The sequence below is a fragment of the Delphinapterus leucas genome, chromosome 15, assembly GCF_059928025.1.
Source record: "Delphinapterus leucas isolate spDelLeu-1000000601 "Yukka" chromosome 15, BTC_Dleu_Yukka2, whole genome shotgun sequence".
NCBI lineage: Eukaryota > Metazoa > Chordata > Mammalia > Artiodactyla > Monodontidae > Delphinapterus > Delphinapterus leucas.
Genome location: NC_143143.1, coordinates 34,515,863 through 34,528,807, shown reverse-complemented (window position 1 = coordinate 34,528,807; position 12,945 = coordinate 34,515,863). Strand labels below are relative to the sequence as shown.

General features: G+C 47.7%; 1 protein-coding gene across 1 annotated transcript in view; it reads left to right on the top strand.

Moving 5' to 3' along the window:
• Positions 1–5,326: 5,326 nt before the first annotated feature.
• The window catches only part of C15H16orf96 (chromosome 15 C16orf96 homolog), a 48,181-nt gene continuing 40,562 nt past the window's right edge, over positions 5,327–12,945 (top strand). Inside the window, 1 exon segment of the mRNA XM_089896227.1 lies at positions 5,327–12,944. Coding sequence (XP_089752353.1) covers positions 12,915–12,944 — 30 coding nt within the window. The 5' untranslated portion in view covers positions 5,327–12,914.

Genomic DNA, 12,945 nt, shown 5'->3' with positions numbered 1-12,945 from the left:
GCTACATCTCATGGGCTCAAGAGCCACATGTGTCTTGTAGCTATTATATGAGACAGTGCAGATACTGAACATTTATCCATTTACTCATTCAACCAAGCAAGATCTTGTTGTAGGCCTGGAAATATACAGAATGTAATAAAGCCCCATCTCTGTTCTTGAAGTGCACACTCCAGCTAGGGAGACTAATGTAACAGCTTGTGTTGAAGACCGCACGACAAAGTGCTTTGAGAGGTCAGGGAGGGAGCACCCAGATAGGGAAAGCTTCAGAGAGGAGATAGACATTGAAGTTGGGACTTGAAGGATGTGTAGGAGATCCCCAGGTGGAAGAAGTAGGGAAGGGCACTCCTATCAGTGAGAACTGCTTATGCGAAGTCCCAGAGAAATGATGCCGAGCATCTCTGGGGAAATGCAAGCAGTTCTTTATGGCTGGAGTGTAGGGTATGAAATGTGAGGGTGGTGGATAAGGAAACAAGAGGGTCTTATAGACCAATATATGGAATGTAGAACTTACCCTGTTCAGTAGTAATGGGGAATGGTGAGAATTTTAAGCTAAGTGATGTGATCAGATCTGTGCTTTAGACAGATCATTCTGGCAACGGGGAAGGGGTGGAAACCAGAGACAGGAAGACCCATTAGGAAGGGAAAGGACCCTAGGATGGATGGAGAAGAAAGCCCCGTGGAGACTGAGAAGGGTCAGAGAGGAGGGAGGGCAAAGGGTGGTCCAGAGTGTTCTGTGCAGTAGAAAAGAACAGGCAAACCTTACTATGCCAGAGGCTGGTGGGGATTTGCTGACCCTCCAGAGTCCATGAAATGGCAGAGGGATTGAGCACCAGTGAGAACCTACAATTCAGTAAGATCGAACTGGGTTCAAGTCTTGGACTATACCACTGTGTGGCCTTGTTCAAAGTACTAAGTTTTTCTTTATTTTTGGCTGTGTTGGGTCTTCGTTGCTGTGCGCGGGCTTTCTCTAGTTGCAGCAAGCGGGGGCTACTCTTCGTTGCGGTGCACGGGCTTCTTATTGAGGTGGCTTCTTTTGTTGCGGAGCATGGACCCTAGGGTGCACGGGCTTCAGTAGTTGTGGCACACAGGCTCAGTAGTTGTGGCTTACAGGCTCTGGAGCGCAGGCTCAGTTGTGGTGCACGGGCTTAGTTGCTCCGTGGCATGTGGGATCTTCCCGGACCAGGGCTTGAACCTGTGTCCTCTGCATTAGCAGGGGGATTCTTAACCACTGCACCACCAGGGAAGTCCTCAAAGTACTAAGTTTTTCTAACCACAAAATGAGATTAAATATAAAACCAGCTTCGGGAATTCCCTGGCAGTCCAGTGGTTAGGACTTGGCGCTTTCACTGCTGTGGCCCAGGTTCAATCCCTTGTCGGGGAACTAAGATGCTGCAAGCCGTGTGGCATGGCCAAAAAAAAAAAAAGACCAGCTTCAGGGGGCTGTTGTGAGGATGGATTGGCTTACTGCAGTTAGGTCACTTTGCACGGGTCTTGGCACTTACTGACACTAGATGCAAATAGTAGCTGTTACTATTTGCTATCATTTCAATGCCCTGGGCCTCAGTTCCCTCACTTAACAAAAATGGAATTGCCATCTACCACTTGCTGTTAAAGAAATCAAGGAATAAATGAGATGATTGAGTTGTATTTGCACTTAAAACTAAGGGTAGGACTTCCCTGGTAGTCCAGTGGTTAAGAATCCACCTTCCAATGCAGGGGACAAGGGTTCGATCCCTGGTTGGGGAACTAAGATCCCACATGCTGCGGGACAACTAAACCTGTGCGCCACATCTACTGAGCCCGTGTGCCACAACTAGAGAGCCCCCATGCCACAACTAGAGAGAAACCCTCGTGCTGCAACGAAAAGATCCCGCATGTCACAACTAAGACCCGACGCAGCCAAAAATAAATAAATATTTTAAAAAATAAATAAAAACAAAGGCAAATGTTCATCAAAAGATGAAACATGGGATCACTAGCAATTCTACTCCTAAGAATACACCCAAGAGAAATGAAAACATATGTCCACACAGAAACACATACACTAATGTCCACAGCATTTGTTCATATTCATAGCATGAATGTTCACATTCACTATAGCCAAGAGAGTGGAAACAACCCATCAACTAATAAGTAGATCAACAGAATGTGTTCTGTTCATACAATGCATTATTATTAGGCCATAAAAAGGACTGAAATTCTGATGCAGACTACAACATGGATAAACCTTGAAAACATCATGCGAGTTGAAAGAAGTCAATCACACAGGACCCAATATATGCAAAATATTATTGCATAATATCACGTATTTTATGATTCCGTTGATGTAAAATGTTCAGAATAGGCAGATCTGTAGAGACGGAAAGATTAGCAATTGCCTAGGGCTGGGAGAGTTCAGGGGAAGTGGAGGTGACTGCTAATGGGTACAGGTTTTATCTTGGGGGGTGATAAGAATGTTCTAAAATTGTTTGTCATGATGGTTGCGCAACTCTGTGGGTGTACTGAAAGCCATTGAATTGTACACTTAAATGGGTGAATGTGAATTATACCTTAAAGCAGTTACCAGAGAGAGAGAGAGAGAGAGAGAGAGAAAGACACTACCCAAAGCAACTCAGAAGAATTCAGACACATAATGAAACAACAAAATAAAGTCAAGCCCCCACCCTCTCTGTGCAGAGAGAGAGATGTTTTCCGTGTTATTTGCTATAGAATCCATAGGGGCGTATGTGAGACCAGGAGCCCATGACCAGCCATCCCAGGAGGTGGCAGGAGTCATTGGCCATCCTGCAGGATAACTGCTTGTCTCACCCTTTCCTGGGGAGCATTCACTTTCTGCAGACACCTCCATCCTCATGAACACACACCCACAGCTCCTTCCGTGTCACCTGCCTTCTCCTCTGCCCACCGACCTGTACTGCAAAGCCAGCCGCCCTTTATTTTCAGTGCAGATTTGACCCTAACTGGGCCAGCTGGAGCACCTCAGGCCCAGCACGCCTTTGGTGACGGGTGCCTTTGGGCCCCTGCCACTAGATCATCCTCCTGCCGCTGGATGAACACATGTTGGCCTTCAATGGGGCTGGCCCACTGGATTCCCAACAACTTTCATCCAACCGTTTGCCTCCCAGGTTGTGCAGAAAATGGCCCAGAGTGGGAAAAGTCAGAACTCCTCCATCCTCTCTAAACCAGTGCCATCTGCTGGCAAAACGATGGCGCACATGTGGAGCTGGCCTCCCTGCTGACCTTTCCTTCCTGACTTGGAGCCTGCGTTACAGAACATGGGGGCCGGGGTAATAGTCAGCCTTCTTTGTTTAGTTCTGTCAGGCCAGAGCTAAAATTGGACCTGATTCTTACATTGAGACCCAAAGGAAAAGTGCATGTCTTAAGTGTTGAGCTTGATGCATTTTCATGAACCTCACTCGTTAATGCACCAGGTCAAGATACAGAGTGAGACCTCCTCTCCCCAGCAACCTCCTCTGTGCCCCCTTCCACTCACTGTCCCCCCACGAGGAAGCCACTAGCCCGACTTCTACGAATAGATTTGTTTTGCCTGTTTTTGTATCTTCTATTACAAGCTGGAGCCAGTTAGCGCCAGTTGGAGCATAACGTGTACAGCTCTGTAATGCAACACTCCAGGTAACTAAAGGATTCTGCCCATTGGAGCAGAGACTGAGCCCCTCTGGGTGCTGCTCTCCTCCCACAGTCCTCTGTGTCCTCCTTAACCCCCTTCCACCCACCAGGCTGATGCGTTACTGGCTTGAAAGCCTCAAACACAACCTTGTGATCATTTTGGGAGATGCAGCTAACATCACTGAGCACTTGCTTTGTGCCAGGTGCCATGCTAAGCTCTTTACACTCACCCCTCTCTGCATTCCCACAAGGAGCCTGTGTGCATTTACCTAAAGCTGAGCAGAGAGGTAATGTGCTAGGAGTTGCAGAGCCAGCGGCCAGCAGACCCAGCTCCTGTGACCCTGGACTGATTCCTCACCACCCACACTGCTCTCCAGAGGCGGCGCTAGCCAGCACGAACGAGGTGAGAGAGGAAGCTGTCAGACTCAGGCCCTCACGTTGCACAGGACAGGAGGGGAGCCTGCCACCCCTGCAGAATCCACATGATTGGATGATTGATTTGTTTGAATTGTTGCAGATTCTCAGACCTTTGACACAGAAAAGAGCAGCTACAGCATGATGCATTTTCACAAACCGAACACTCTGTTGTACCCACCTCCCAGCAACCTGCCTCACGCTCCCTTCCAAGCATGAGGTCACCCCGGGGTCACCACGCTCCTGACGTCTAGCAACAAAGATTAGTTTTCTCCCTTTTTGTAGTTTTTACAGAAATGGAACCATATAGTATGAGTTCTTTTGTATATGACTTCTTTGGCTCAATCTTACACCTACGAAAGTCATCCAGGGACTTCCCTAGCTGTCCAGTGGTTAAGGCTCTGCGCTCCCAATGCAGGGGGCATGGGTTCGATCCCTGGTCAGGGAACTAAGATCCCACATGTTGCGTGGCACAGCCTAAAAAATTAAAAAAAAAAATTTAATTTTAAAAAAGAAAGGAATCCACATTGTTGTATATAGTTGTCAGTGTTCATTCTCATTGTCATGTGATAGTCCATTTTGTGAACAGACCACAGTTTGTCTGTTTTGCTGTTCATGGGCATCTGGGTAATTCCCAGGTAGGAATTTTTAGCTATTCTGATATTGCTGTCACAGACTTTCTGGTGTATGGCATGAGCATATTTCTGTCAGGTGCCCTCCAAGGGGTGGAGTGGCTGGGTCACAGGGTGCTCCTATGTTCAGTTTTGTAGACCGTGCCACAAAGTTTCCCAATGTGCTTCTGCCAACTCACACTCCACCAAAGCATATGAGAGTTCTGTAGTCGCATCCTTGCCAACACTTGGTATTACCAAACCTTCAAATCTAAATGCTGAATGATTCTAAATGGAAACATGAACGATTTCAATGTTAACATTTCTCTATCATTAATATGGCCCATGAGAGTTAACAACTCCTTTGCACCTGTCATCCAGTTTAGCAAACATTTACTGAGTCCTTCCTATGTGCTGGGCTGTGTGTTCTGGGGACAGAGACACAGAGGAGGAGAAAGGTCTCTGTCAAAGGAACCCCAGGAACTCCCTCTCTTCAGGTCTCAGCTCAGATGTCACCTCTGCAAACAGGCCTCCCTGAGCACCTACCCCCATTATCTCATTGCCTGCTTCACTTTCTTCATAGCACATACATCATCTGTTACCTTATTTATCTGTTTACTTATTGCTGTCTTCATGAGGGCAGCAGTCTTGTCTTTTTGGTGTTCTCCAGCCCTGGGAATAGTTTCTGGCACATAGTTGACTTTCAGTAAATATTATTTATTGAAAGAAGTGATTGAATGAATGATTGAATAAGTGATTGGCAGGATGAGAGCTGAGATCTTAGATTCAAGTCCTGGCCCTGCCACTTATTAGCTATGTGTGACCTTTAGTAAATTAAGTTTTCTGATCCTCTTTTCCTCATCTATAAAACAGAAGTGCTTTGAACTGGCAGAAGAGCTAGTGAGCTTGAAGCTAGATCGATAGAGATTTGTATCTATACAATCTGAAAAATAGAAAATAAAATGAAAATTGAACAGAGCCTCAGAGAAATGTGCACCAACATACATGTAATGGATCAGAGGAGTATCAGAAGTATCAGAAGGAGAGGAGAGAGAGAAAGGAACAGGAAAGATGGTCAAAGAAATAATGCCTGAAAACTTCCCAAATATACTTTAAAAAAAAAAACATTAGGGACTTCCCTGGTGGCGCAGTGGTTAAGAATCCACCTGCCAGTGCAGGGGATACACGTTTGAGCCCTGGTCCAGGAAGATCCCACATGCTGCGGAGCAACTAAGCCTGTGTGCCACAACTACTGAGCCTGCATGCTACAACTACTGAAGTCCACGTACCTAGAGCCCGTGCTCCACAACAAAAGAAGCCACCGCAATGAGAAGCCTGTGCACCGCAACGAAGAGTAGCCCCCGCTCGCTGCAACTAGGGAAAGCCCATGCACAGCAACAAAGACCCAGTGCAGCTAAAAACAAAATAATAAATAAAAGAAAAAAGAGGTGAGAAGGTATCCAGCCATGCACCCTGTAGACCACGTCAAGTGCTTTGGTCTCTGTCCTAAGCACGGGGCTGCAGGGCTGGCCGTGGACAAGGAGGGAAGTAGATGGAATTTGGAGATATTTAGGAAGAAAAGTCAGTAGGGACTGATGAAGGTTGTGATGTGGGTGATTGCTGGGAGTAAGGCATCTAGAAGAGCCCTGGGCATCTCTCACGAGTCCCTGGAAACCTGTGGTCTGAAGTCTTTTTAAGGGAGCTGGACAGTGCCTTGTCCGGGTCCCAGTACAAATGTAAACTTATATTTTATCCGTCCCCCTGGAGAAATGTGGGCCCTGCAGCTCCTACTCCCACCTGGACACACTCTCCTGAGAGGTGGGCATCAGGGAACCCAACAAGTGCAGGCTCTAATTGGCTGTAGCCTCCCCAGAACACCCAGCTGCCCCTTACCACTTGTAAGGGTTCTGTTTGTATTTTCCTTTCGTTTAGCCAGCCTCACAAATGAGCATTTCGGACTGGTTGGAGGTTCTTGGGTGCAAGCAACAGAAACTGACTCAGGTTACCTGAGCAGAAAAAGGCTTGATTGGAAGGTCACAGTAGCTCACAGAATTATGTTCCTGGCTGGGAAACCTAGCTTGGATGGGAACCAGGAAGCTGGGCCTGGCCAAGATGCCATCCCAGACAGCCTGGCAGGGAAGTTTAGTGCGCCATTACCCAGTGATCTAGTCACTGGACCTTCAACTGCACTGCTCTTGTCCTGAAAATTCCCTTCCCTTTCCATCTGCCCTTCTTCCTAGTGAGATAAGGATGGGATGAGAAAGCTGAGGCTCAGGGAGGTAAGTAGCCTCCCTAAGATCAGGTATCTTGCCCAACATGGTAAGAAGGGGCTGAGTCACTGCAATTCCATAGACCATCCCAGACTAATGCTTACCCCACAGCCCCACAGCTTCCTGTGGGTTAGTCCAGAGCTGATTTGTGTTGAAACAGGTTTTTAAAAATATCGGTCTCAAAATTCAGAACCAGGGACAGCAGTTGCCTTGTTGAATTTTCACATCTAACTACAAACGAGTCCTTGGTGGGGAGGGTGGGATCTTCAGCTTCTTCTTGTTCTTTTTTTTTTTTGGCCATACCGCGTGGCTTGCGGGATCTTCTCAGTTCTCCATCCAGGAATTGAACCTGGGCCATGGCAGTGACAGCCCAAATCCTAACCACTAGCCCACCAAGGAACTCCCAGACCTTCAGCTTCTGAGGAGTGGACAGGTCGCCTGCACCTGCTGTGAGATCCCTCACCTCTACCCCCACCCTGGATGAGCAGAAAGTCCAGATACTGGGCAGCCAGAAAGTGCAGACATTCACCACAAGTTCTAATCCTCCACCAGCTGCCTGAGCCTTCCACCTCTCAGTTCTTCCCAGAGCAAGAGAGGAGAGGTTGCCTGGTTATCATTCTTAGCTACTTATCCAGCGAGAAAAATGGTTTGTCTGGGTGAAGCAGAAGAATGGCACTTTACAGAACTGATTTAATCGTTGACCTCAATTTATTTGGGAGGGGAAAAAATGCTACTGCTTGTTTCCAATCATGTTAATTGGCTTCTGGCTCTGACCAGCCATTCAACGAAGTTCCCAGTGACAAGTTTGTCCTGAAATTGTCTGAATTAGGGTTCTGCCATCAGAACTGAGTGGTGCCAGCTCACAGCTGCTCTCTGCCGACCTAAGGGTAGGGTCCCTCCCCAGCGACAGCAGACCCTCCAGGAAGCTGGGAAAACCCTGTGAGGTGACCTCTTCCATACAAGCAGCCAGCTCTTTGGGTCTTTCATTTTTATAACATACATTTTATTTTAAGACCTAAAGTGACACAATTTAAAAAAAATTTTTTGAAGTATAGTTGATTTACAATGTTGTGTTAATTTCTGCTGTACAGCAAAGTGTTCAGTTATACATACATATATATATTCTTTTTCATATTCTTTTGCATTATGGATAATCACAGGATATTGAATATAGTTCCTTGTGCTATATATCCTATATATAATAGTTTGCATCTGCTAATCCAAAACTCCCAGTCCTTCCCTCCCCCACCCCGCCTTGGCAACCACAAGTTTGTTCTCTATATCTGTGAGTCTGTTTCTGTTTTGTAGATAAGTTAATTTGTGTCATATTTTACATTCCACATATAAGTGATATCATATAGTATTTGTCTTTCTCTTTCTGACTTACTTCACCTAGTATGATAGTCTCTAGGTCCATCCACGTTGATGCAAATGGCATTATTTCATTCTTTTTTATGGCTGAGTAGTATTCCATTGTATATATAGACTACATCTTCTTTACCCACTCCTCTGTCGATGGACATGTAGGTGGTTTCCATGTCTTGGCTATTGTAAATAGTGCTACTGTGAACACAGGGGTGCATGTATCTTTTCGAATTAGAGTTTTGTCTGGATGTATGCCTAGGAGTGGGATTGCTGGATCATATGGCAACTCTTTTTTTAGTTTTTTGAGGAACCTCCATGCTGGTTTCCATAGTGGCTACACCAATGTACATTCCCACCAGCAGTGTAGGAGAGTTCTCTTTTCTCCACACCCTCTCCAGCATTTATTATTTGTAGACTTTTTGATGATAGCCATTCTGACTGGTGTGAGGTGGTACCTCACTGTAGTTTTGATTTGCATTTCTCTAATAATTAGCAATGTTGAGCATCTTTTCATGTGCCTATTGGCCGTCTGTGTGTTTTCTTTGGAGAAATATCTATTTAGGCCTTCTGCCCATTTTTCGATGGGGTTGTTTGTTTTATGTTCTTGAGTTGTAGGAACTGTTTGTATATTTTGTATAAGCCCTTGTCAGTTGCATCATTTGCAAATATTTTCTCCCAGTCCATAGGTTGTCTTTTTGTTTTGTTTATGGTTTCCTTTGCTTTGCAAAAGCTTGTAAGTTTGATTAGGTTCCATTTGTTTATTTTTCTTATTTCTATTGCCTTGGGAGACTGACCTAAGAAAACATTGCTACAGTTTATGCCAGAGAGCGTTTTGCCTACATTCTCTTCTAGGAGTTTTATGGTGAACGACACAATTTTTAAAGTTTATGGATCCTTTCAAGTCTAACACATTGACTTTTTTTTGCATTTTCATCATCAGTGTTTCGATTTAGCAGCATCAAATCACCTGTAACATACACGGCTTTCCCAGGTCTTGCCATTCTGCAATGTGAAATGAGCAAATGCATGTGTGTACAAGATGCAGGCTGGTGGGACCAGGACCAGGTTAGCTGGTACAGTGCTTGGGGAGACCACTGGGTGTGAATCCCAGGGGCTATCTTTGGAGTATATGTTGGAGGCTGGCTACTCCAATAAGCCTACTAATGCCCATCCCCCACTCTCATTTTTCCCTCTTTTATTGTATTTTTATAGATTTAGTTATTTATTTGTTTGTTTATGGCTGCATTGGGTCTTTGTTGTTGGGTCTTCATTGCTGCAAGCAGGCTTTCTCTAGTTGCGGTGAGCGGGGGCTACTCTTCGTTGTGGTGCATGGGTTTCTCATTGCGGTGGCTTCTCTTGTTGCAGAGCTCAGGCTCTAGGCGCGTGGGCTTCAGTAGTTGTGGCACGTGGGCTCAGTAGTTGTGGCTCGCGTGCTCTAGAGCACAGGCTCAGTAGTTGTGGCGCACAGGCTTAGGTGCTCCGCGGCATGTGGGATCTTCCCAGACCAGAGCTTGAACCCATGTCCCCTGCGTTTGCAGGCGGATTCTCAACCACTGCGCCACCAGGGAAGTCCCTTTTTTTTTTAATTAAAAAAAATTTTTTTTTTGGCTGTGCTGTGCATCTTGTGGGACCTTAGTTCTCCGACCAGGGATTAAACCCAGGCCATATTAGTGAAAGTGCCAAGTCCTAACCACTGGACCACCAGGGTATTCCCTGCCCTGTTTTATTATGTTTATAACTCTTTTCACTACCTGAAGTTATTTCTTTGTTGTAAAATAAGTGTCCATCTCCCCCACTAACCTGTACGCTCTGTGAGATCAGAGACCTCCTCAGGCCTCACTGAGGTCTCCTCCATGATTAAGAGCAGCATCTGGCACACAGTAGGTGCTCAATAAATATTGGTTGAAGGAGAGAATGAAGAATCAGTGTCAGGTCCAGTGCCAGGTTCTGAGAAGTATATCAGCATCTCTGTGGTGGGCTTGCAGCCCTTATCTTGAAGCTCTGAGACCAGATTGGGCTCTGTGAGGTGAGTTTCTTTGAGGTTGCAGGAGCTGCCAGCACCGACTGTGACGTTTCCCTAAATGCTGGTGTCCTAGCCTCAGAGTAAGCTGGGGCCTAGTAACACTCCACTGCCCACCAGGACTCCTACAGTGGAGACTTCCCCAGACACAGGAATGGTTTCATATGCCAGGCATCCCCCCCAAAATGACAAAGAGCCACTTTGTCATTACACCAGCTTGCCCAGCCTGGCCCCCAGTGACTGAGAATTGCTTCAGATTCTGTCTCTCACATTTCTTGGTAAGGCCTGTGGGGCGTGTAGTCTGGCCCCATGCTCTCCCCTCCAGCCTTGCTGCTACACTAAGCAGCCCATTTCACTCACCCCCCCTTACCTTCCCTCACCCACCTGGGCAGGTCTTGCTTCTGGTTCCATAATACAGTGCCACAGTCCCCAGTCTGCCGGTCGGAAGTCCAAAAAGCTCCAGCCACTGAAGGTTTTCTCTAAGGTCTTGTCCTTCCAGCCGAGACCACCGGGAACCCAGCTGTAGTTGAGCAAAGTTGGCCTCATGGACTTGTTGCCATAAGGGAGAACATACAGCGTGCCTGTTCTGATCACCTCCCGCTCACCCCTTGGTAGGAAGGGACCCCACCCTCAATAGTACCACACCTGGCCCTGGACAGGTGAGATCCACGCATATACTCACAGCTGGGGGAAGAGGACACCGAGGGCCACCTGGTGGAAGCCTCTAGAATCAGGACAGAAGACAGAGTTCTTGGAGTTAGGAAGCAGAGGGAACCAGCAAGGGCTGTGGGTGCAGTCTTTGTAGTAATGGGGGGTGGGGGTCTCCCCTGGTTCCCACAGGAGGATATGATGGACTTGCTTGAATAATTTCACAGGCTGGCAGGGAACCGAAGCCCCTCAGGATGAGGACGGGGTGGAGTGCAGCTGGTCTGGCTGGTGGGGGAACTAGCAGGGTGGGGGGCCTTCCCTGCTGGGTGGGGGGCACCTCTGACAAGAGCAGGGGAAACCAAGAGGGCCTGTGAGACCCAAAGATGTCAAGGCAGCAGTTGAAATTTTAGTCTATGGGGAGTTCCCTGGTGGTCTAGTGGTTAGGATTCGGTGCTTTCACTGCCAGGGCCTGGGTTTAGTCCCTGGTCAGGGAACTGAGATCCAGTAAGCCACACAGTGCACCAAAAGAAAAAGAAAAAGGAAATTTTAGTCTAACAACACAGTGGGGATCCCAGGGACATGTCACAAGAGGGTTAAGGTAGAAGGACTTGTTCTGGGATTTGGCCCTTGTCAGGCGATGCGGGGAGCATTCTGGGTTGGTGCTGTCAGGAAGCAGGGTTAGTTCTATGGTATTTTAACCAGTCTTATCTCGAAGGCCGGAGGAATGAAGCAAAGCTAACGGTCTAGCTGGTCGAGAAGCAGCAGTCACTCGGCTCAGCCAGGACGGGGGCCACATGGTCATATTTGTAGTTTGGATGACGTTCTGTTCTTGTCTGAGTTCAGACATGACTGTTACTGGCCTTGTTTGGCCTTGAGCCCATCACAGGCAGAGCGGCCCTGTCGGTTGGGGCTTCTGGGAAGTCACCTTCACTGAAGTGGACCAAGGCCCCCCCAGCTGGGCCAGTTTCCCGTCCACACTGCCTCTCTCCTCCCCCGTGCCCCTTCTAGCTGAGGGCAGACGAGGTCAGCCCTCAGGCCGCTCATCTCGATACCCAGAACTCTGCCCTTGACAAAGCATGCAGGTCAGGAGGTTTGTAGCTGGACTGTGTGTGATTAGACCTCCCACTTTTGTGCATGTGAGCTGTCCAGTCCTCTCATGGGGCAGTTGCTGCACTTAAGGCTCTGGACAGCAGACATCAGCCACCACAACACAGGCAGATGTCAGAAACAAAACTGGCTGTTGGTTGTGGTACCAGATCCGGAAGACAGAGACCTCGACTGCCAAACCCAGGCCCTGAAAACCGCCCCAGAGTCAGGCTCATCTTTCCCTAGAGACCCCATTGACTTTTTTTTTGGAGGTCAGTCATGAGCTGTGTACTTGACCCCATTGACTTTTTTTTGGAGGCCAGTTATGAGCTGTGTACTTGACCCGTGGTATTTATACTGATGCTGCAAGAAGTGTCTGTTCCAATACAAATTCCTGTTGGTTAGACAAGGAGAAATTCAGGGCTTTGGGATCCACTAGCAAATTTACATCCGCCCGGTTCATTGGGCTTCCATTATGGGAAGCTGGGGTTTCCTAACTCCGAGAACCCTGTCTTCTGTCCTGATTCTGGAGGCTTCCGAGGAGCGAGCTGCCTCTCCATCACGCCCCCTGCACGCTTCTTGGAAGGGGTCATTGGTGTTACAAAACTGAAGGGCTTGAATTAAAAGGCGGCCTGTTGGTCTGTTGGAACATTCCTCAACAATTAACTGGGCAGCTGCTCTGCCCACCCCAGGCTCTCAGAAGCTTGCCCGCTCACCCACGTTCTCTGGTGTCCTAGCAACCGGAAACTCATCTGAGCTCCAGCCGGGACAGAGGCCATTTTCTCCCTGACCACTGTGACTTGCAGGCTCCCCGGGCCCCTGAGGACCTGTCCGTACAGCTTGCGGGTCCACTGAAAGCCACCGTTTGTCCCCATGGACTCCCAGAAGGCCAGCCCAGCCGGCC